The sequence below is a fragment of the Strigops habroptila genome, chromosome 6 (genome assembly GCF_004027225.2).
Source record: "Strigops habroptila isolate Jane chromosome 6, bStrHab1.2.pri, whole genome shotgun sequence".
In the NCBI taxonomy this organism is placed as follows: Eukaryota; Metazoa; Chordata; class Aves; order Psittaciformes; family Psittacidae; genus Strigops; species Strigops habroptila.
Genome location: NC_044282.2, coordinates 57,854,532 through 57,880,479, shown reverse-complemented (window position 1 = coordinate 57,880,479; position 25,948 = coordinate 57,854,532). Strand labels below are relative to the sequence as shown.

Genomic DNA, 25,948 nt, shown 5'->3' with positions numbered 1-25,948 from the left:
TGTCTTTTTCTTTGGATGGACAATTGAAGGTGAGTTTTCCCTCCTCCTTTTCCTTTCATTTTAAACTGCAATGAAATGGTGAACAGCTGCAGGGATAAAGCTAGGAAGCAAAGAAAGCACACCACATTCATCCAGAAAATATACAGCCCTTTGAAAACATAAAATTTGCACTGGCCATGATTAAGTACTTAGCATTTTATATCAGTAAACTTACCCTTATGCTTGCCTCTGTATTTTCACCATTCCTTTTCCTAGCTGTGGCAAATGTCTACCCAATCTTTATTTAAATCCCTACTATAAAAAGCAATTTATTCCAAAGGATGGATTTACTATGGACTTAATCAAGACTTGACATACTGCTGAATCTCTGCATCTCACTGTAAGTGTTTTACCTATGAATTACGGACACAATTTAAAATAATCTACATATCCCAGTATAAATTATTCACCTGCAGACCTGTGTTCTGTGCTTCGGTTGAGATCAAAGGGCTGATTCTGAATTAACTCTATTACTTGTGTAAAAGACATTTAATTTCCAGTAGTAATAAACCAGAAAAAAAAAAAAATCTACATGCAAATGCAAAATGTTCATACATGCATATATGTAACATGAGGCCCTAATCATGCTCCTACAAAGGGCATAAGAGTAGAATGTCAATAAATACTAAGTAGCAGCACAAGATGTATGCAATTATATTCTTCCATCGGAAGATAAAAGTAAGTGATGAAAAAAATCCCAACAGAGATCATGTACAACATAATTTTGGGTAATTGAAGTTCCTTTAAGTTGACACTACTGCATTCTAAAAAAGCCAGCCGAGTGGCTTGACTTAAATCATTTGACATCAATTGAAGAGATCAGAGTCCATGTTCTAGCAGACACACATTAGCTGACAGGGATAAACCACAACTCTATTAACATGAATTCTATCATTCATGACAGTTTCCAGAATGACTTATCACATTTTACAAAGGATATTAGTGGATAAAACATTTAAAGGATGCAGTCTAAAGCTGTTGTGATGTTTTGTGGCCCTCCCCCTGAGCAGCCAGTCTTTCATGGACAGATAAGGTTACTTACCAGTAGGTAGGGACTTTTGGGCTCTGCTGTTTACAAGCATATCTGTAGTCTTGGTGTGTATTCTTCATATTCCCTTTCTGAACTCTGTGCTACTGCTAAAATGTCTTCTGCTTTGTAAAAAACAAATCTTATAATTTCCCAGAAGCCATTTAATATGTCAGAAACAAAATACAAAGGACGGAAGTTCACATCTAGTGCTAACCTGAAAACCCAAATTCTGTGAAAGCAGGTGTTTGTACTGCTAATACCATATTCAGCATGCCTAGAGAATAAACTGATGGTAGTTCATTCTGATAAGAAATGCCCAGTCAATACATTCCCAGCACAAGGAGTGAACTCCTCAATAGCCTTTTTGATTTAAGTAGTATATCATGCTCTTATTTTCTCTTAGCCTTTGAACGTGACATCTGAAGGATGAATGTGGAGCTATGGCCCTATCAAGAGAAGATACTAAGAAATTAGGGTTGCTGGACATGATGAAAGAATAAACTAAAAGAGGTCTTGTTTCACTTCAAATGGTAAGTAATTTAAAGGCTTGACCCCTCCTGATTAATATCTTTTTGCATTCCCTGTTGAACCTTTTTTGTAGGCACAATTTTCCTTGTGACAGACATCTACTACTCATGCTTAACCATAAAGAACAATATAGTCTTGTTTGGAACCTCTAGTCTTAGCACACACAAATACAGGTCTAGGGGTAATATTAAAGCATCTATAAATACATATAGATCAGTTACTAAACAAACACTGTGGATCTGATTTCATATTAAAATGTAAAGTCATTGTGCTCTTCAAATACATTATGCTTGATGGCACATCCCTGGAAGCGTTCAAGGCCAGGTTGGATGGGGCTTTGAGCAACCTGGTCTAGTGAAAGATGTCCATGCCCATGGCAGGGGGGTTGGAACTAGACGATCTTTAAGGTTCCTTCCAACCCAAACCATTCTGTGACTCTATGAAAAAAATGTACTGAACTTTTTCATTCTATTTCGATATTGCTTGATGTGCAAATAACAATACATATAATAATATATGCAAAAAAGGTCAAACTTATGCTAGTATTCTGACACAAATCAGATGGAATCTTTCTCTCAGCTTTTATGCCTGTCTCCTAGATATTTAAACCCCAGCCAGCTGTCAGAGGGTCCCTTTAGTAGTCAGCTGATGAAATAAATTTCTCAAAAGATTCATCTCATCTAACTCAGAAACTGATTTTAGGATGACATGAATCTTCCTCTGGAGATGCTCATTTCCTTCTACACATAGGTATATACTTTTAGCAGAATTTCACTTAATGTAAAACAGTCTACATATTGTTCAAAATACACACAAAACATCAATCATAAGATGTGATACAGACTTTAAAAACACTGCCTTACAAGAATTTAACTTGTTAGTGCAGTCATCTTCTAGAGCAGCCAGACCTCATGAACTATACAGTGGTTTGAAGCAGTGATCCTATAAATCTGCCCAAACCAGACCCTGATTTAATAGAGTTCAGATCAACTTTGAAAATAGGAAGCTAGACCTATAAACCTGCGAGATATCAAAAGTCAACCAATCAAAGGTAATCACACTGGCAACATATTTTTTAATTCAGAAGCTAAAAGCTGGACTTAATCAACAAGTACAAGCTCTTCTTATAAATGTTTACTATGAAAGATGTATGCAATGTGCCAGCTTTATTGCAGGCATAAAAGTAATTTCTACGGTTTAGCCTTACACATATATTATGGATGGCAAAATGAACACGAATTTTGAGAAGAAATCACTAAATTACATAATGAGGAGCGTGTAGTCCATTAGCATGAGTAATATGACAAAATCCAGGTACTAAGCAATAAATTTACATCTGCAGTCAGCTTCAATTATAGTCATAGTTTCTTTCTTGTACTGGATACACACCAGCATGAACACCTACATAAAAAGTGAACATTTAATATAACTACATAGTAACAGCTCAGTAAGGATGTGCAGTTATTAAGGATGACAAATGTGCAAAAATCCCTATCAGAAGTCCGGAGCATGTAAAAAGCTCCTGATTTAAGAGTTCCGGCATGTGAATGTCAGAGGTCAAAGCAATGAGCTATTAAAGATACTTTCACTTCCTCAGAAATAAAGTGCTGTCTTGGGCTCGGAGGGGAAAGGTTAGAAAAGCTGTTTATCTGCCACTCTGTTCCCATTCTTCCTTCTGTCAGGAAATCGTACATGCCCCTCACCCCACGCAGGGTTAGCCCTGGGTCACGGTCATTCCCCAGTTAAGTGCCCACATTTGATTTAAGTACAAAGACCACATGGCTGCAGGTTGCCTTTTCTCAAAACACACGTTTGGATGTAAAGCTTAGCTCAGCTAAGCCTCGATGGGAGGTAAAAGCGGACTCTTCACCACTTTACTGCTAAAGGAAGAGTGAAGCCAAGGGCATTGGTTTGCATAAATTAAGGAGGTCATTAATAAAAAAAAAAAGTTATTTTGTAGTAGTTAGGGCTAGAATAAGAATTACAAAGCATGTCTAATCAGTGGGAAACCTGCAGAGAGGAGAGACAGGTTGTGTCCTCCCCAGAAGCCATAGGGCATGCTCAGGACAGACAGAGAAGAGCATAATAAGCAAAGAAACCACAGCACAAGGACGTCAGGAGACTGCAGAGACAGGGATACACCACTGGGATACAGAGGTATAAGCAGAAAGAACTGCCGGGAGCTGGAAGAGACCCCAAAGCTGTTGCTGTGATCCAGGAAGCCACTGAATGATTGCTGGATTAAGTGCAAAGCTGAAGGAAAACACCTGTCTACAGGCAAACAGTGGGCATGAGGAGGTTTATTTATGTAATATTTTAATTAAAAATATTTTATATATAATATACACGTATTATGTGTGTAAGTATATGTGTATATAAAATAGTATGCATATTATATATATACACATATATATTTATAATATGTGGTCTGCCTCATTCTGAATTTTCTCAGTTTACAGAAGTTTTTAATTCTAGTTAATGTAGCAACAGAATCTAGCTTGAAACTTTAAAACCCTTCTGATTGCTGAAAGGGCTCATTATAGAGAAAAGATCTAGGACTTGCAGTTCAGAGGTCTAACTGATCCAGGAACTCACCATATATAAATATTATTTATAATGTGTATTAGTATTATTTACATGCGTTAGTTCCATGTAATGTCCGCACACATACATGCTGGTAATTTCATTTGAAGAATCACTGTAATAAGCAAAAAAACATTTGCTACCTTCCTATACCATATGTCCCAAGCCACAGGTGAAATACAGGAGTACACCTTTCTGTACAAAATGTCAGATGGCAGATTCATGCCATGGTGTAAAATACTGTTGCTGATTTCTTAAGAGGTGTTGCTGAACTTCAATTAAAAACCATGAAAAGGTTCCAATTTAGAGCTGCTTCTGACAGACAAGATTTGAAACAGGCTCATTTATATAACCCTTTCATTGGCTTTCAATAAGAAAAAAATTTGATATTTCTGTATTATTTTTTGATAAAAATAAAACCATCAAGCAGTAAGAATATCAGAACATGTTAAGTAAATGAAGCATTAACACAAATATTGGAACACGAAAAATTAGCAATGAAGTCTTCACATGACTTGCCAGTTTTTTCTTTTTAACAACTTGAAGTTTTTAACTAAAAAATACATCAGCTTTACTCCCAGGCTAGGTGACGTTGCAGATATTGCAAATACAGTATAGAACCATAAACAAAGTGCACGATCTCTATCTGCAAGCCTAATGGTAAACTTCTACAGATTACCTAGGCCAGAACACCACCTTCAGTTTCTGCATTTTATTTGCTTCTAAAACCCGAACAATCTGTTATTAGTCATTTGATCATGAAAATGTCATGTTGTTTCAAGGAGTTTTAGAGTAAAGACTACATTTTCAGTTATGTTCTTACCAAATTTATCAGCTGAGTGTGGACAATGTCTTCCACCAGTACCGCAGTTTCATGGAGAGGCCTGCGAGCATCTCCCAAGGAAAACCTGAAAGAAAGAAGTTTATTGCAAGGTTATGAAAATGAGTATAAAACAACAAAGTAGGTGGTCTCCAGAAGAATAAAAAGAAAAAAATATGAGTAACAACAACAAGATTAATTCACCTGTATGTACAGAAATGGATCACCCAGTATGGTGCAGGAATATAAACCAAAGTAATCTGATTAAAGGAGCAAAAGAGTAAAAATGTATAGTAAAGCATATGGTGTGAAAAAATGAAAAATTGAGGAAACAGAGGGAAATCAGTTTGTAGGATCATTTGAAAAAAGTAGGCAAAGCTGTAGTACTCTTGTGCTACCAGGAGTAATTCTGTATTTGCAGCCTCCTTTGCTTAAAAAATATTTATTATCATATTGCACTGGAATGTAAAATAATAATTAAAACATCACAGATTCAAAACAAGCGCCCATATACAATAAACCTTTTTTTTTTTTTAAGCAAGGTGTATATGTATATTAACATTAAAAATTACTTTATTTTTCTAATCTTATAAGGTATATAAAACCAAACAGGATTCAGTTATCACAACTATTCTTACTTTCTGGCCTTTTAATATTGAAAAGTAATTTTTCTTTCTTTCTAAGTCTTAAAATGCAAAATAAAACAACTGTGATACAGTAGTAACACCTGGTTGCCAGCATTATCATCTTGAACATAAATATCTTTTGTTCACAGTTTTACTAAGCATTCCACATACAGAAATTAAAGGTTTTTGGTTTTCATTTCTGAAGACAGCAAAGTGCAAGAACAAAACAGGATGCTGCCTCTGCATCGAGATGCCTTCCCTGCCTGCACTTAGAAGTCTCTCTCACAAGTAACTATCAGTCCTCTGAATGGCACGAGAAGCAGAAGAGATGCAATCAAGATGCAGCACATTGATCTGAGAGGAAACAGATATCAAATCTTGCTCCTTTCTGATGCAAAAGGGTATGTCAGAGTTGATGCTAAAACACGAAGAAGAGGGATGCAAAAATCAACGGCACTACTTGATTACATAGAAAATCAAGTTCCAGATGCATCTACTGTCTTCCTCCCTTCCTTACCCTCTTTCTACCTTCAAAGCTATTTCTATCTCAATTTGCCTTCACTGTTTTCCCATGTAAATTCTGCGAACTTCTTTCCCACACACAGAAAACTAGATACTAGCATGGTGGTTTCAGCAAAAAGTAAAAACCACCACACCTACCCACAGCTGCTTCCTTTTTCTCTGCAGTGGACACAGGACTTTTTAGACACTAAAAAACTGTAAAGCTTTGATACTCGTTAATTGTATTTATATAGCATTTGATATGTTTCTTGCTTCTAGGACAATATTCTTTAAGATACCAAGCAAACTTTTTTTACTTCATTCTGCTACCAGAGGTAATAATTACAATTGCTCAAGTAGTTAAAATAATAAACTCCTCCTTTTCTTTTTTATCACTTTTGCCATTGTACTTCTCTATAGGAAAGTAAACACTAAACTAAGAGTCAGGGGTCTCAGATTTTTGCCAAGTTGCAGAATATAAGGTAGGTTAAAAGCCAAAAGAAAACCCTTGGGGAAAAAAAAAAAAAAAAAGGAAACCATTGGTGCCATTGCCTCTGGGAACTGAAACCAAACGATGTTTTAATGTAACTTACAAATTTCATTTCACATGTGCTTTGCTTTTAATGGTTCATTAGAGTCTTTTAAAGAACCTTCCATTCACTGAAGTATAAACAAGTCTTCCTATGAAATGTGTAAAAATTCTGTTGCAAATAGAAAAGAGCTGTTTCCCCACAGGTAAATACTGAAGAGCAAATATATCAAAATATAACGTTAGCAGTCCATCAAAACAGCAAGAGGGTATGGAAGACTGTCCTGATAATAAAAGCATCTACCCAATAGACATGTCATACAATAACAAAACCTTCTCAGAAGATCCGATTTCAAAGGTTTGTCTGGTTTAAGGAAACATTTTTACAACGGGGTGATCAACTTACCCAGATTTTCACAGGAGGATTAAAATAGTAGCATGGAGAAAGAAAAGACTGCTGCAGCTCTTTTATTGTTTACTTTTAGCTTCTATTTCTAATTTATTTAAGTTCCTGTAATAATGTTTCCAGGCTCATCAAAAGGGTAAATATCCAAGCCACTAAATGCCTACATGAAATATCATGGTATACTATGTGTAAACACACACGTACATACTTGGCACATGCTAAGGTATGACAGCCACTCAGGGTGGAGGGACCCACGTTTGTAAGAACCTCAAAATCTTGGGCAGCTACAGAAATAGATAAAGCACTTTTTTTTGATACATTTTTTTGGGGTTTAAATGAGCGCAAAAGGTATTGGGCCAGGCACAGCAAAGGCTTGCTTCAAAAACCCTAATGCAGAGCTCTCCAGGTGGCCAGACCACCAGGAGTGTAGACTGCGGAGACAGAAAGCTGCTGCCATCTCCCATCCTCCACAGCCTTGAAAAGCTGTCCTGGCCAGAAAGGAAGTATAACCAGGGTGGCTGGGAGTGCGCTAAGCTAGAATAAATAGTTTCCCTTACTAGGGCTTCTATTGGGTTCGTACTATAACAAAGCTGCCCGACTCATGTAGAATTTACCACCTTGAATAAATTTGATGAATCTAGCCTAGGAAAAGTATAACAGCAGTGAGGCAGGATGGTGGGAAATAGGCTTTTTTTTTTTCTTTTCTAGAAATCCCTAACAACTTTCCTTTTCTGTTCCTGTAAGAAGGATTTGCAGCATTAGAGATGGTACCTCGAGACTTGAGGGGATTTTATGCATCTGAAGATCTCACACAGGACAAGCAGATATTTCTTAAATCCTTAGCAAAGAGGCATTTATTTGTTCCTGCCTGCAACTGGGCTGGGACTGTGGGTCACGGGATTCCATGTGCCTGTAATGCCAGGAGCAGGAGAGACCTGAGTGGGTGGGTGCACATTGTGTATGCATCCTAGGCTGCATCACAAGAAGCACTGACCAGCAGGTTGAGGGAGGGGATTCTCCCCCTCTACTCTGCTCTCGTGAGACCCCACCCACAGTACTGCACCCAGCTCTGGGGCTCCCAGAACAAGAAGGACATGGACCTGTTGGAGCGAGTTCAGAAACCATGAAGATGCTCAGAGGGCTGGAGCACCTCTGCTATGGATACAGGCTGCGAGAGCTGGGCTTGTTCAGCCTGGAGAAGAGAAGGCTCCAGGGAGACCTTAGAGCAGCTCCCAGTGCCTAAAGGGGCTGACAAAAAATCTGGAGAAGGACTTTTTACAAAGGCCTGTAGTGGCAGGACAAGGAGAAATGGCTTTAAACTAAAAGAGGGGAGATTTAGATTAGATATTTGGAAGTTCTTCCCTGTGAGGGTGGTGAGGCACTGGCACAGGTTGCTCAGAGAAGCTGTGGCTGCCCCATCCCTGGCAGTGTTCAAGGCCAGGTTGGACAGGGCTTGGAGGAACCTGGTCTAGCGAAAGATGTCCCTGCCCATGGCAGGAGAGGTGGAACTGGGTGAGCTTTAAGGTCCCTTCCAACCCAAACCATTCTGTGATTTTAAGTGGGAGCATAGCCTATGAGTAGGATAAGGATAATAGCTTTGGGATCCATGTATCAATGTGGCCATAAATCTGGGCTGGATACTGGAGAGACCAGAGGGTCTGTGATTTGGCTACTGGAGCGATCAGGAGGCCCACACCAGCTGCTCAGGAGGCTGGGGCTTGTTTGAGAGACCTGCTTGCATGTATGTCTGAACATAAGGATAGAGGCTTTCCAGTACAGAATTACTGAGGTTGAGGATACTGGATTTGGCAATTCCTAACTTAGGACATATGTTGAAGTATCAGGCTCAGACTAGGTGTGCCTGTGAATGCAAGTACTCGCACATCGTGAAAGACACACAAAAATATATCTATGAGATTCAAAATAAATCAAAGGACCTTGGAAGGTGTTCAGCCAACAAATAATGAGAACCTAGAGACTAGACAACTACTTGCTGACATCTGAACCTGGATGCCTGTCTCAGCAAGCTAATCCCCATCCTGCATTTTTATGCAACCAATCAAGCAGAATATGATCAAGATGTAAGTGCTCACAACATACAGAACCAACTAATTCACTGTTACAAATCCAAAACCAGGCAAGGATCCCATAAAATCACAGAGGGCAGATCAACTACTAAATATATTTGGACTGTATAATATCTGGCTCATGTCTCCTCAGTATTGTAAGAATACACAGTAAATTCGTCAGCTGTTTGGCAGGAATGCATTTGGAATATGCAGCAGCATATTAATTCTCAGAGATGTTTCCATACTATAAGCAAGTGTCCTAAATATATGAATTTTTAGAGACCTGACAGGCAGGTGGTGACAAAACAAATCAATTTTACAGTCTGAGCACAAGAACATCGAGAAAACTTCCAGCAATTCAAATACCAGGACAAGCAGTGCAAATTACTAAAAATCAGTAAAAACAAACTTCGGAAAATCAGTAGTACAGCTTGTTGAAGTAATTCAGCTTTGTGCCATAAGATGCTGACTATGAAGACATAAAAATAAGGGGACCCAGTCCTTTAGAAAAGAGAAAACTGGGAGACTACACATTTCTTTCTGATGACCATGGGAATGAGGCTATCAGTGCAGTAGACATCCCAGAGAAAATAAGATTAGGACAGTACCTTTTTCAAAGTCTCAAAAGCTAAAGCTAGCTCTTTTCTGTCCACTTTCTTTGCCACAGCTGTTGCTGAACAAATTAGGTACAAGTAGAGTCTGAAAGGAAAGAGATAATGTGCCAAACCAGAAAATTGATTAGACATATACTGAAGGACGCATTGTATGGAGAGTAGAAGATGAACAAAAGAACAGAATCCAGGAGGAAGAAATTGCCCAAAGTAAAAGGATGATCGCCATAGGGGAAACAGTGGTAAACAATGAGGTCTCAAAATTATTTCTAATTTCTGTTAGGTACTTTATATCAGAGAGAGATGATGCGACAGATTGTTGCTTTGTAGACATCGTTCCTTCCTAATACCACCAGTGAATGTAGTAAAGGGACATGAATTTAAAAATTAAATAATCTTGCTTGTTTATTGCCTTAACTTAATGAAAAAGGGAACAATTTAAAGCTTTGAGTTATGTTACACTAACCAGCATGTTCTACCACTGCTATCTGAAAAAACACTGGAATTTATATTGCTATTTATATGTTTATGTGCCCAATAGGTAGCTTCCACAAAAGCCCATTTAAAAAGAAAAGGTAATCTTAATTCCAATCAGAGTTCATAGTTAATATATTTATCTGCTTGGACTAATGAAGCCAAGTCTACATAGGTTTCATATGTCACACTGAACATAGTTCTTTACCAGGATACGAGAGATATAAAGTAAAAATGCAAGTTGTAGCTGTGTTAGCTTTTTCTTTAACGTTTAGAAAAATTATATTTAAGTTACAATAAAAACAAGCATTCAAAACCTACAGCAATTTTAATACAGAAATTACAAAAATTAGGGTAATTTTCCAATATTTTTCTGCCAAGACCTTCAGTGGCTAAACTTGGAAGAAAATACTAGCATTTTGCAAGAAGCAATTCTTGGAGATTCAGAGTATCTTGTGCTGTTTGGTACATCAGTTATCACCCAACAGTGGTTTTAAAAAGCTTGTGTGGCAACTCCTAAATAACCTGCCTGCACTTTACACTGTCATGGCTCCAGGGCTCCTTAACTCCACTTGCTCTGCATAGGTTATAGCCCCCACCATCCGCCCTGGGCAAGACCAAGGCAAACTGCACTGCACATACTGAGTTGTTTGGCAGAATTAGACCAAGCTGTCATTTGGTCTGTCAGGAAGCAGAGATCAAATGGGAGAGTTCATTTCTCCATGACTTTTGACTTGTTGGGAGTGTTTATCACCATCCTAACTGAATCTGCTCTCAGCACTGAGGGGAATTGTCCTAAATGCGAAGAGGAAACCAGAAATGCTGATTTAAGCGGTATCACAGACTTCAGTTTGTGCAGGCTGTATGCTCTATAATCAAGCAAGGTCTACACTAACATTGGCAAATACAGCTTCTCCCTAATACAGGGTGGTGTAAACTTTCCAAGAGCCACTTACAAGAGCCCATTACAGAAAAGTACTAACAAATTTAAGTCCCAAATTACATAAAGACAAAGTATACAGTTTTTTACATCCTCATAGAAAGAACAGCTGAAAAAGTAAACTCTCAATATGTTGAGAGTCCAATTTACTCCAGGATGGCACTCTTCCCTGTGCTAACTTAAGAGCTCCAACGACAAATAATGAGGTCCCCTATTCTCAGCTTCACTGAGGTATCCCGTGCTGCTCTGATCACTTTAGGATGCATCCATGTTACTGTAAAACCTGAGATGAGTAGAATAGACTCATTCTCTAATATGAAGACCCAAGAGCCAACAGAGAACCATGCCACCTTTTAAAATGAACCTATCGAATCAATATGGTCAGTCTTTTGTCCACATTTAATAGAGAATGCAATAGGGCCCACAATTCCCAATTTCACACAGTCCTCTCCAGAGAACACTGGAAATCATGAGGTATATATACAGTTTCTTCTAGATACATTATATGTAAACTGTAAGACCTGAGAGCACTCCCCAATTCTGCATACTTCCTCCTGTCTATGACAAATGACATGGATTTGTTCTATCAACTCCTGCAGAGTTTTACATTATTAAACTCCCTAAAATATGTCTCAGAACAATACACACAAAAAGCTAAATTTCCTGTAGTTGACAGAAAGATGTGGATGCATGAAGAAGTGCCTATACTTCAGGCACTAAATTCAGCACCTTAATTCCACTCAGCATCTGGCATTTTTAACACCTTTGCCACTGACTGAAAACGGTCCCACACCCTGCTTGTATTTAAATAAGCATTGCTGACACAAGACTAGGACTTGCTCATACATATACAGCTGCACAGACTAGGCAGTTTGTATATCGATGTAGATATATAGGTAGATATATAGATAACTGGCCATATAGTACATAGCTAACTGGCTAACAGCCACTATGTTATTTTGCATATGAAGATGAGTTAATTGGTATTGACTTAAAAAACTCTTCCAGCATTGTTTCCTCTACCAGCTCTTTTATATATGTCTGTCCCACCCCAACCCCCTTGGGTAGCATCTCCTGTACCTCTGTAATGCTTTAAGGCATTACTGATAGTTTCTCTAACTCCTGAAGGGAGTCCATGCATTTTCCTTTCTTAGGGCTATACTTTGCTAGACAATTAGTCACATTTTTGTGTCTAATAACTGAGGATGTATCTCACTACCCTGATAATGTGAACGACTAACTCCCCACTCTCACACTTCTGTGAAGTCAAGAGAAGCTATAGGAAATTACTAAAATAATTACCATCTACTTACTCAGCAAGTAGAATTGTCCTCTTCACTTGTGTAAATACTATAATACTAACTCTAAAAATCTAATTACTAAATTGTCGAATCTTTACTAAAAGGAACTCAGCTTAAGAAAAATGCTTTTTCCAAAATGCGTATGACAGTGAGAACAGCAAGCACAGGAAGAAACTGAGACAGCAGCTACAAAATGTTTTTTGTTGGGTTTGGGGTTTTTTTTTCAGTATAAAATTAAGCCATGATGATGTCTGCAAATATTGGAAAAGCATAAATAACAAGAAGAGCAACATTACATAATACCATTTAATTATTCAAAAGTACATAGTGACAATAAAAGGGATAAAATTTAGAAAAGGAACATTTAGAGCAAATTCGAAGGAAAACATTTGAAAACAAGAGCTAAAACACTCTGTAACCATCTCAGAAATCTCAGAAGGCACAGAAGTTTAACTGCTGGCATCACTGAAAACTAAGCTTAACCAGGAACTGGGGGGTCTGGTGATGTTGAACAACTACACAAAAAGAAATCTTGATTATGTGACTTAAAATACTTTAAAATGAGATAAGATCAGATTCCAAAATGGTATGTCACCTGCAGCTAATAGACAGTTGTTGGGACTCTGTATTTGCAGTCTGAAATAAGCTTCACTATTTCTTATGATTATTAAAATTCTACAATGAGGAAGAAAATTAATAATTATTTTGAGCTTACCGAAAATGTATTAATGCTTACTTAATGGTCTTAACTACAGATACTTGTCAGTTACTATGGTGGAAACATCCAAAGGCATCAGTCCAGTTCATTGCTCCACTGAGGTAAGATCTAAACAAAGCAAGGCCTTTCTAAGAGTGACTTTGTTTACCTGAAAATAGAAGTAGCCTGTTTACACCATGAGTTTTTAAATGGTAAGGTCTGCCAGACAGCAAGATTAACAATGTCTAACATCTTGCCAAATGAAAAGTCCAATTCTTCTCCCATAAAGACAAACCCTGTCCTCAGTGACACCTCCATAAATCAAGAATAACACAAAATCCTCAGGGAATGCATTTCAGAGATGCTGAAGTCTCCCAACTCCATGGGAGGTCACTCAGTCTTGACTCAATAAAGTGTTTTGTTTAAGCATGAACCTTCTGAATCATGTTCTTAAGCTGAACTTGAATGTTCCAATAACTTGTTGAAACCAAAAAATATCCAAAATTTTCCATTTAGAAAGGGCGAATTTTGTTAGTGTAACAGCACAGTTTCTAACTACAACACTGTAATATATGCAGTAATAAATTTGTATCCAGTTTTTGCCTTACTAAATTCACATTCATACCTGGAAAATTACTGTCCTGCAGGACAGAAAAGGGGGAGAGAAAGGGAAAAAAGAAGATACCATTGTACCACTGCTACTCCATGAGTCACAGAACAAGTGACATGTGGAAATGCGGAAACACAGAACAAGACATGTTGAAATACCTAGTCCAATTCCCTTGCTCCAACAAGTTTCCTCAGGGCTGTGTCCAGTTTCTCCAAGGATGGACACTCCACAAGCTCTCAGCACAGCCTGTTCCCACACATTTAACCACCCCCACAGTAAAAAAATTTTTTGCTTATGTTTAAGTGGAATTTCCTGTTTCCATCTGTGCTCACTGCCTCTTGTCCTGTCCGTGACCACCATTGAAAAAAGCCTTTGTCTTCTTTACTCCATGATCAGGTATTTACAGACATTGATAACATCTCCCTGAGCCTTCTGTTCTCTAGGCTGAACTGTCCCAGCTCTCTCAAGCCTCTCCTTGTATGAGATACTCCAGTTTCCTAATCATCTTAGTAGCCCTTCACTGGCTTGCTCCAGCATGTCCATGTCTCTCATGCACTGGGGAGTCCAGCAACAGACCCAGCAATCCAGATGGGTTTCACCAGTGTTGAGCAGAGGAGAAGGATCACCTTCATTACCTGCCAGCAACATCCTGCCTAATGTAGCTCAGGATGCTACCACAAAACACATTGCTGGCACATGCCCAAGTTGGCGTCCACCAGGACTCACCATGGCCTTCTCTGCAAAGGGGCACAACTTCGGATTTCCCATTATGGAACTTCATGATATTCCTATCAGCCCATTTCTCCAGCCTTCTCTGGCCTCTCTGAACAGCAGCACATCCATCTGGTCTGTCAATCACTCCTCCCAGTTTTGTATCATCAACAAACTTTCTGTGGGTGTACTGTATTCCATCATCCAGAACACTAAGGAAGACATTACACAGTACTGACTCCAGGATCAATCCCAAGGGTATACCACCAATAACTGGCCACCAGATGGACTTCATGCTGCTGACACTAACCCTTTAAACCCAGCCCTTCAGCAGTTTTCAGCCTGTCTCACTGTCCATCCATTTATCTACTTCATCAGGTTGGATATCAGGATATTCCAGGAGACAGTGTCAAAAGCCTTGCTGAAGTCAAGATAAACAGCATTCACTGCTCTTCCCTCATACACTGCACCAGGCTATCAGGTTGGTCACATATGATTTCCCCTTTGTAAATGTCTCCTCACAACCCCAGATCATCTTAACAGGCTCAGAAATGGTTTCTAGGACGATATGCTCAGGGATCAAGGTGAGGATGACTGGTCTGTCATTCCCCAGACCCTCCTCCCCGAATCCTGCCATTTTGGAGACAGAAATGGCATTTAGTTTCTTCCACACCTCAGGAAGGAACTTCCCACAGTTGCCATGACTTCTGTTCGTGAGCAATATCATACATATAATCAAACCAGAATACTGTATATTTTATTATTGGAAGAATAAATATGTAAATTAAAGTCCGATTTCAAGCAGAAAGTGTTGTAAGATTATCTGTACTTAAACTTTTATGGCTATAGTTAAGACATGAAAAACGAATTCATGTATATAAAAACACAACTTCAAAAATGCATTTGAGTAAACTGTTTTTAAAATATTTTTCCTCCCTCATGGTCTATTACTTTAGGAACTGTCAATATGCAAAGTGTTGTGAATTTTAATGCAAGATACTATACAGGTCTACTTCCAACAAGCTATTTATAGATACATGTCTTTCAGGGTCAGCATGTCTAAATTCCATCAAAACCTAATTTTCTGAGCTTTTCTAAAAGCTTTGCAGAATAATCTTTCTACATATGGTTTCACTGAACTAGCTTGGTTACTCTTTGTAAACTGTTGTAAGTACAATACCCATTGGCTGAGAATGAATGTGATTTTGTAAAGTAAGTAAATGCTAGAATATGGGCAGCCTTGTTATATAGGTGCTTTAAAAAGTCCTATATATTAACAAAACCCAATAGATCTCACCCTGGTTTGTCTGGGGTTTCTTTTTTTTCTCTTAGACTGTAGTAAACACTTTCTAACTGCTGAAAATCAGCAGATTTATCTCAACACAAAGCTGTGGCAAGACCCCTTTTCAGTACCATTGTATACTAATCAGAATACACCAAACTCGAACAGTTAAGTGTCTTTAAACATAAATTAATTTTACAAATCCTTATGACTAGCAAAGGAAAAAGAAATAATTTATTCCAGTTGTATAACATAATATGTTCCATTTGCTCATTCACAAAGGGTTTCAGTTTTTCAGGAAATAAATGAGACAACTGTCTTTCTAGACTATGCAGACTGGACTATGATCAGTCATTTTTGCTCTAGGAAAAAGTTCATCTCAACAATATACCCAAACACAAACAGAATTTAACAAAGCCAAGAGAGATGAATTTTCAGTCTGCTCTCATGAGGACAAGGCGAAAAAGTGATGAGGAGAGCAGGAAGTCAAAACATCATTTCACTGTATATATACGTTATAAGTGTTAACCAAATGTGGAAATCCCTAGCTATTTTAAATCTAGATTAAAACCACAAGGCAACTTAAACTAATCCAGAAGATACAAAATATGAATATGAATGTTTTATGCTAATTTTTAGAGAAATAATATTATTCTTTTTATATTCTCCAAAATGTCAAGACCATTTTTCATCGTTTTAAAGTCACATCACAACTTTACGAATGAGATCTTTGGGTATTAAATTATGATAATTATACCCAATTCTCAAACAACCACCTTCCTTATCAGATGTTTACGCATTTTGTAACATTTTTTTTACTTCACTACCTTTCCCAAGGTCAATGCCTGGAGGAGGGAAGCAACTTGTCCACAGCTGGTCTGTGGGTGGATAAAGACAAGATATCCCTCTATGCCTCCCATTGCGGTGTGGTATAAGGCTCTACTGACAAATCAGGCTTTGCAAATTAGATTTATTTTAATAGCAAATTAGCAAATTAGACCTGATTTTAATAGGACAACAAAATTATATGAAAAGTCCACCTATGCATGTAGATAGCCTGTATTCTTATTATTCATCTTTGCAGTACTTGTGTCAGATAGACGTCATAGTACTCACTGTGATAATGAGGAGAAATATAAAGAGGTGTCAAAAAACATGACTTATTTCAAAAGCATGAAAATATTTGAGACCAAAAGATATTACAAATGTCAGCATTTCTCATGAACACTGTAAAACCTAACTAGGAAATTAATATTTCAGCATTTCTAGATTATTTTTTTTTAACTATTATATCCATTAAAAAAACTGCCGTAAAATTTGACTTTTGGATCATCAGTGGTCCACAGATCATAGCTTGGAAATCTGTGGTCTAACTTACAGCTGACAACTCAGGGTCATGGCAGTTCATGCCTTCTACAACTAACGAAGCACCACAACCTCCCAATTACCAAAAATCAAATCAACCCCGAAATGTTAGTTACTCTGTGTTATCACTGAACCTGTGAGTGAAAAACAGAAACAGAAATTATTTCCCCACTAGGCACAAATAAAACATATCCATTAAGAAGAAGATATGCATGCACAATAATTAAAATACAAAATAATTCTTTTGAACAGTCGGGTTTAATTGAAGTTTAACTTCAGAATGCACTGAACACACCAGCACTCTAATTTTTTCTGAAAGTAAGATTCTGCCATAAGATACCTCAATTTCAATAAAAAAGACAATGTCTTAAAAGAGTATTTTGTTTCAGAAATGAAACCATTCAACCTTCTCCCTAAAGTAAGAAACTGGAAGTTCTGTGATAAAATCTTTTTCTGGAAAGTCAGTGCAATTTCATATCAATGGCGCGCTCTTTTTCCTGCTTTCAAATGGATTACTTAGATGTTTTAAAATGTTATAACCCACAATAATCTGTTCCAGGCACCAACGAAAAGGAAGAAAAAAATTACAGAAGTCAAGATGTCGCCTGGAAGCACTTTATGGCAAACATTATAAAGATAACACAGAGCAGAGAAGCTCTGCTTCAATCCATTATAAATACCCCATTCTTCTTAAAATCACAAAAATGTATTTATAGCAAAGAACTCTTACAGGCTTTTTCCTCAGAAGACTTCATTTAAGTACAATTTGGCAGAATTTTTGGAACAAGAAAAGAAGAGTTTTGCAAAATATTGATGTTTTATAGTCACCCTAGTCTTGATCTACTTGCTACAAAAACAAAAGCAAGGACTTTGGAAGATGACCACATCCGTGTCTACTAATTATACTTCAATTTTTCATTTTATTCAAAATGTGCTCTCTAGCAGTTATCCTATACTGAGCACAGATACTAAATCATCACTTTGACACTTAATGCCTCATTAAAACTATGTTATTTTTCTCATTTTATTACCGACACAATGTATTGTTTATTGAAATATATAGGATTAAAAAAACAAACCAAACCAAAACTAAACTAAAAACAAAGGGTGAAAATACTGGCAAAAGATAGTCTTGTATACATAATGTATAGATCAAACCTCTATTTTTCCCTATGTCCAAATGATGGCATAAATAGTTGTCCTCTCTTCTTTTACCCCAGGTCCCTTCCAAGATTTCAGGACAGGGGTGTACACAGAAGCAATAGGCTACACTGACCCCCTTGTGCACTAAAATTATTAAATAATCACTTCGAGTGCAGAAATGATCAAAAGGAAGTAAGAAACAGCTTTCTTAGATTTCTCAAAAAAAATTTGCTCTTTTTTAAATAAATGTTGCTCAGGTGAAAGTAAGAAACAGAAGATATGAATATCTGCACTTTAGAAAGATTTTTCCTAGGGAAACGAGGGTTGAAGCATGAGCGCTTAAAAATCTTCACTCAAAAATTTAATTTTCAAAATTATGAGAAATATTTAGTTTGCAAAGGACAGAAGCAAAATTACAAGTATCAAATATGGACAGTCTGTTTAATAATAATATTATAAGAACACGAAAAAGAAGGATCTGAAGTTATAGTGCAGCACATCCAAGCTGTGAGTCAAGAATAAAAGACAAAAAAGGCGATAAGTATCACTCTTGTAGGGCTCAACAGAACATCATGTGAAATAAATGCATAGTTAATTATTTTACTGTATTGATGGTAGTCCAAAAGGGGTCAGTGTAAAGGACAATTTGGTATCCATTCAGATATGCATTTCTTAAAAAAAAAAAAAAAAAAAAAAAAAAAAAAAAAAAATTGTATTTTTCTGACCTTTCTTACTGAAAAAATAGACAAACATGAGCTCTGCTTATTCAGGTAAAACGTGCATGACCTACTATTCATTGACAAGTATTGAGATTTGAATAATTGGCAATTTGAAGAGAAATTACTACAAAATTATAGTTGGATTGAATTAGTATCTTAATATGAAATTATAATTTCAATATGGAAATTTCAGGTGCTCAAGTAGGAGCAAACCCAGTAATCAAATAAAAGCATTTAAAAAGCGATTTATTTTTTTATACAGTCCACCCAGCGTTATGCCCAGTACATGAGTTAATGAAGAAAATCATTATCATGAGTTAATGAAGAAAATCATGGATACTGTACTCTGCTTTCTCATCTGTATCTGCAGAACATAATGTGAAATGATAACAGGTAAAATCCTAATTCCCTTATTTATCAGAACAGATAAGCTACCAAAATAGAAAAGCATATCAGAGTCCAAAAGTCATTCCAATGAACACTCCCACTTACTTATAGCACATTTCTATGATTGCAGAAGAAAAAATTTTTGAAGAAATTATACACATATGCAGCTTCCTAACCAAAACCAACAGATGCTCAGTTGCAAGAAGTTTTTAAAAAGAATTAATCCTTATAGACTTATATCCTTATAGAAGTCAGGATTTGCCATGCTTGAGGGAATGGGATTCAGCGTCCCATCTTTCCCTTTCTCTTCCTCCTTACAAGCCAAGGAAGCAATGGCTGGACTCAGGGAAAGATCAAATTTTCCAAGAAAAGCTGTGGTTTCACTGAATCACTACAGAAGCAAAAGAAAATGTAATTTATGGTATCAGAATGATCTGTTAGAGGAGAGTAATTAATGTCTCCCTTCATGCTGCTGTTATTGAACACTTCTCATTTCCTTCCTTTCAGTTTTGGACTGGAGCAGCAAGACCAAGAGCCGTGCTCTGGGTACCCCGGGTGCTACGAAGGGGGCAGGCACAAAAGTTTTTTCCTTTGAAAAAACACGCTGACTGTGCTTCTATACCCAGGCACAGTCGCCGCTTCTTAAGAGTTCCAGCTTGGCATCACTCGATACACAAGCAATGGTGCTCATGGCTGAGATTTGTGTGGTCTACGGTAACCTCTGCTTCCTCGAAAATGTGTGGCATCATACAGAGTTTATTTAGAACCTAAATCTCTTGGGCACACTATGTAAGTTTATTGTTTATCATTTGCTGGGGAAGTCTTCTGAGGTCAAGGTAAAAAGCAGGAGGTGATATTTCATGTAAATGTTCCAAAGCACGTTATGTGGTTGCATGGTTGCAGTGGCCCCTAGAGCACTTTGCTGGTGGTCCATAGAGATCTGGCTGGTGGAAGGTGCTGTCTTTCCCCGTTTCCAGCTGCTATATCATATTTAATGTATTTTTAGCTTCACTTAATATTTTCCTAATATTCCTTTTCCATGTAAGCAATTAGTGTGGTTACCAGGGATGGCAACAGAAGTGATATTCAGCAGCCTGTCGGAGAAGAGGTGGTCTTTACCACTGTGTATGGGAGAAGATGCACACCACCATCTCCATACTAAGGGGTGGTGGGGAACCCACCCAAGAGTCACATTCTTAACACCTCTCTTTCTCCATTCACTGAATTAAATAATTTAATATCTTTTTTCTCAGAAAATTCTGATGACATTATTATCACTGAAGACGAAGGAAAAAAACAAACAAGTTGCAAAAGGCCAAAAAGTAAAAGCAGCAAAGAAACCCCAAACCAACCATGAAGTCACATTCACTTTCCTGATTAAGCTTACAAAAAAAGACATACAAAAGCTATAAATAGGATTAAAAAAATATGTGATATTGCTAGCCTTGATTTTTGCAGGTTTATACATCTTTTTAAAAGTCGTAGCTTTATAATGTAACTGGAGATTATTAGGTACAGTAGAAATGGCTGCAGACTTAACTTGACAATCTAAAAAGTAGAAAATTAAAAGTCTTCCAAAAAACATTTGGCCATGACCCACTAGAACTGTGCTATTTTTACATTTATTTCTTAAAAATTCAAAACATTTCTAGGATTCAAATAAATTTCCCTGTTAGCCTCCACTGCCTTAATTGATATTTACTTACTCTCATCTTGTCTTTGACTAATCAGAACAGACTCACCAAATCAATTTAGATAACTTAAAAAATATTATATGAAAAAAATGTGAAACAGGGAACATTCACTGAACAATGAAAAATCTCTTTTTACACTTTTTAAAATTTCCAGTCTTATTTAATTATCCATGAATTGATGACTGACTCCAATCTGCTTGGGAAGACACAGCTGAGAGAATTCGGTGCCTAACCATGCAGGCATGCTTTATATCACCTTTAAGAAAAAAGACACTAAATATTAGAGAAATCTAAGTATTGGCCTTCTAAATTCTGCTAACTACTTTAATAATGATGCTTATATGCAAGTGACTCTTCTTTAGGCAAACAGTCCCTGAAGATGGGGATTTTATGTATTAAAGGGAGTCCTTGCTTCCCTCTGAATGAAGCACAGTTTGGGCTCCTGGCGCCTCCCCCCGCCTCCAGATAAGAGACAAGTATTTTTTTAACAATTCTCAAGAGCTTTTTGCCTGATGCCTAGAAAACACCAAATCCCTTATTGGCTTTAAACATCTGTCAGATTTCAGTAGAGCAGTCTTGCTGAATTGCTTTCCAAGACTTTGCAATTGAGGGCCTTCCTAAACCTCAGCTTAAGAAGGATTTAAGGAGACTAAATTCACTCATCAATGCCTGACAGAGTAAAATACAAAATTGCACAAAGCTGGATGGAAAAATCACTTCCATGTATGAGGGGTTTCCTCCCTTTTCTTCCCCAGAAGCTTAATCATCATCTAATGGTTACTGTTCTTCTATCACTTTAACAGGGAGCAGCAGGTAATGCTTAAAAAATAAACAACAAAAATAATATTAATGAAGTGGTGTTTTGGGGGGATGGGGTGATGGTGGTGTTCCCTGTTTGGATTTTTTTTTGTTTGGGGTTTTTTTGTGGTTTGTTGTTTTGGTTTTGTTTCTTTTTTAACTGAAATAAAGATAATCCCACTGACTTGTATATCCTGACTGGCAGGAACTTTCTATGGCATCTGTCTGGACGCTTACAGAAAAGTAGGGAGTATAAATAAGTTTTCAGAACTACATGAATATTTTCCTCTCTTCTTTTCCCTCTCCTTTCCCCCAAAGGCATTAACCACAAAGGTAGGTATGGTATTGAAGCCCCAGTCCACCAAGACAGAAGGAAATACAAACTGCAGGGAAAGTTGTTTTCAGTGACATACTGTGCAATCATGAGCCTTCTTTGTACACTCAGGAAATTCTCATGAGTTATAAGTTTTCTTAATTAGGAAAAAGAAAAATCACTAAAAAAAGATTTGCTGTAAATATCTTGTGAGCATGACAAAGCACTCTATAAAATATAACTATTCATAAACAGTCTAGCTTCTGGAATTAAAACACTGACACTTTCTATTAAAAGGTGCTTAGTCACAGTTCACTAAATATTTACAACGAATCATTTATTCTCTAATTTCATTGACTTTACGGTCGTTAGCAAAAGTCAAGAAAACTTCCTGAATGTGGGTGAATGGCTTGTGTATGTAAACTGCAGCTTGCAAAGTCAATGTTATGGCGGCAGAAAGATTTTCACATTACACAAGGAGGTCCTCCTGTAGAAAACTATTTGCTTAACCTTCAATTGGATGCAAGTATTCAAATGGATTGGAATCAGACGGCACAAGAGTAAATGGGCATCATACCTTGGAGGACAAAAGGGAAAATAAAAAGATACAGTTCCCCAGGCTCCCTAGCTCCTCATTTCTACCAGTAAGTTTTGCAGACAACTCATGGCATCCTTTTTCTGTCTTTCTCTCTAAATTTGGCCAAGGAAAGAGACTCTCAAGCAATGGTGAATGAGAAGTGCATTATACAACATTACAGAACCCATGCTATCAGAAAGCAGTGTCCAGATTTGAGCTATTGGCATTTACAGGCATTTTACCAAATGAAACCACAAGTTTTTCTGCTGTTGTCTGGGTGGGGAAGGAACGGTGGGGTTGGGGTTTCTCTTTTAAGAATCTGATTGAGATGCTGTCCAAGCAAGGGAAGCTCAGATCGGTTTGTAGGAAAATGAGGTGCTTATAAAAATAAACAGGTCTCTGCCAAAAAATACAGGCTTTAACACTATTAGAAAACAGACAACCTCCCACACTCAGCACTCAAAATAACATCATTCTTCTATCAGCTTGTCAAAGACAGAATACTGTAAAATATCTTTCCAGTGACACTTACATTGAAATCACCTAATTTATATGAATATCTATATTTGACTGCAGCCTCCATTTGGAGGAATTTTCTTATAACTCTCAAACCATTCCGTGGTTTGATATCATTAACTTGTAAGGTACTAGCAAGGTTATTGCTATCCTCTTGTTGACATAATTTAGAATCATAGAATCATTTAGGTTGGAAAAGGCCTTTAAGAACATTGAGTCCAACTGTTAACTAACTCGGCACTGCCAAGTTCCCCACTAAACCATGCCCCCTAAATGCCACCTGGGCAGCCTCTTCCGATGTTTGACAACCCTTTTGGTAAAGAAATTTTCCCTAATACCCAATCTAAACCTCCCCCTGGCACAACTTGAGGCCATTTTCTCTCATCCTATCACTTGTTACTTGGGAAAAGAGACCGAACCCTACCTCACTACAACCTGTACATGCCATGTGCTGACACTCAAGACAAGCTGCTCCACAATCTTCCCCAGCACAGAGGTCAGGCTGACAGGCCTGTAGGTCCCCAGATCCTCCTTCTGGCCCTTCTTGTAAGACGGGCATCCCATTTGCTAACCTCCAGTCAACTAAGACCTCCCTGTTGAGCCAGGACTGCTTACATATGTTGGAAAGTGGCTCAGTGAGCAGTTCCACCAGCTCCCAGTACCCTTGCGTGGATCCCATGTGGCCCCATAGACCTGTGTGTGTCTAAGTGGAGTAGCAGATCACTGACCAACTCCCCGTGGATTATGGGGGCTTCATTCTGCCTCCTATCCCTGTCTTCCAGCTCAGGGAGCTGGGTACCTGCCTGCTTTTCTTGTTCTGACTCTCGGTTCCCACTATTGTTGCTTTAAATACCCCAATTTACTTAAAGATCAAAAAATGTTTTGGCTACATATCAAGATGACTGCAATTCCTCAGAGAACTTGGATCATGAGTTGGTTAGCCTCGGACTCTAACAAGAACTATCTTTGTCCACAATTCCATTACCAGGACCAAAAGCAAACTTGGCAAAGAATTACTAGTGAAAATTAACTAGAAAATTAACCACTAATCTGTATGCATTCAAATAGAAAAATAGCTAAAAATTGATGGCAGTTCCTAAATTTTTCAGTGGTAGTTTTGTCCTAGAGGAACCAATTCAAAGGAAGTGCTTGATGTTTATTAATTCATCTACTTTTTCAGAAGATGAAATAAGGTTCATGTGCATCCTTCTGCAGACTCCTAGAATAGCTGCTATTGAATGTGCCCATATTTGTCAGAAAAAATCCTCAACTCAAAAAATCCCCAGAAACAAAATCCAAAGAAATGCTTGAAGATGAGCATTCTCCAATCTGTTACCAATAATCTCAGGAGAGAGGAATGTAAAAGGTGCTAACTCCAAAGCAACTTTAACTGTGCCCTGAGTGTTCTTGTAAATACCCAAGAGATATTGGCTACATGAGCCCAACCGGAAATCTTCTGGTGACCGCTGCACATGCAGATTTTCCACAAGAATCTTGGAAACAAAGTGTCTCAGTAGTACAAAGAGAAATGGGACTTTTCCAAACCCTTTCCTCTGAAACCAAAAAACCTGCACACCATAGGTTTGTGGCCATCATACTTACCCTCCCCCTTTTGAGGCAACACTGATAAGACACAAAGACCAGAAAGCTTTCCCAAAAAAAGGCAAAGGGAAAAGTTCACAGGATAATGGAAGTGGGTCCACTCATAGTCTCAGATGTCATTTTCTTGAGCTCTTCTTTTTAAAGACTCACTCATTTTTTACCACAATGATTAGTCAGATAAACAACCTACCACTGCTTCCCTGTGATGAACTATTCCATTGACTATCCCACTGTTCAAAAAATGCTTTGCTTTTAGTATTAATTTACCTACTTCATTTTCCTATCAGTATCTATCATGCACATGGGATTAAACGCTCTGAAAATCATCAAGAGATTCAGTCAATACACGCATTGGAATCCAGACAGCAACTCAGTTGACCAAATGTAGGGTCAATGTTATGGTGGTATGACTAGATCTCTAGGCTGCACAAACTACAAAGGATTTTACACTTCTACAGTACATGAATTGGATGCTGACTTTGATCGCTTTTTTGTGAGATTAAAGACCTTAACATTCCATGTTAACAGTGACCAAGCACCTTTTGACATTTTATTTCATAAATTGCACAGTGAGAGAATAAAAAGAAACTATGTATGATTTGGAATTATTCCTGCCACTGTTTTCACAACACCCTGCTATTCCCAAAAGCCAAACAGGAATATTTAGATTAAAACCCATATAGTTCACATGAGTCCACCCACCAAATTATCGGGATCTGCTACCGTACCTATCATTACCCTTGTTTCAGAATAAATCTCACTCAATTAGTCTGATAGTTATAGTTTGAGCTTCTACACTTAGCAAAAATAACCACAAAACAACAAAAAACCCAACATATAAAAAGCCAAAAACTAATAGCATGCTGAAACATTAAATACTTCAAAGATATTTCAAATAACAATCCCTAATTAATGCAATAGGTTTTTAAGCATTTGCGTTTTGACAGCCATTTTAACCAATATGAATGACAAACATTGCATAATGCATGATGAATATATAAGAATTCATACAGAAGATGTCACTAACACTTATCTTTTCATGTTCACAAATGAAAAACAATATACTTAATATATCAC

The 25,948-nt window shown here is 37.5% G+C and overlaps 1 protein-coding gene across 5 annotated transcripts in view; it reads right to left on the bottom strand.

Moving 5' to 3' along the window:
* The window catches only part of SUPT3H (SPT3 homolog, SAGA and STAGA complex component), a 271,275-nt gene that overhangs the window by 130,996 nt on the left and 114,331 nt on the right, over window positions 1-25,948 (bottom strand). For all 5 annotated transcript variants that reach the window (XM_030489154.1, XM_030489152.1, XM_030489153.1 and 2 more), the window contains exon 3: window positions 5,004-5,088. In XM_030489154.1, the coding sequence (XP_030345014.1) occupies window positions 5,004-5,088 (85 nt within the window). The remainder of the gene's footprint in view (window positions 1-5,003; window positions 5,089-25,948) is intronic.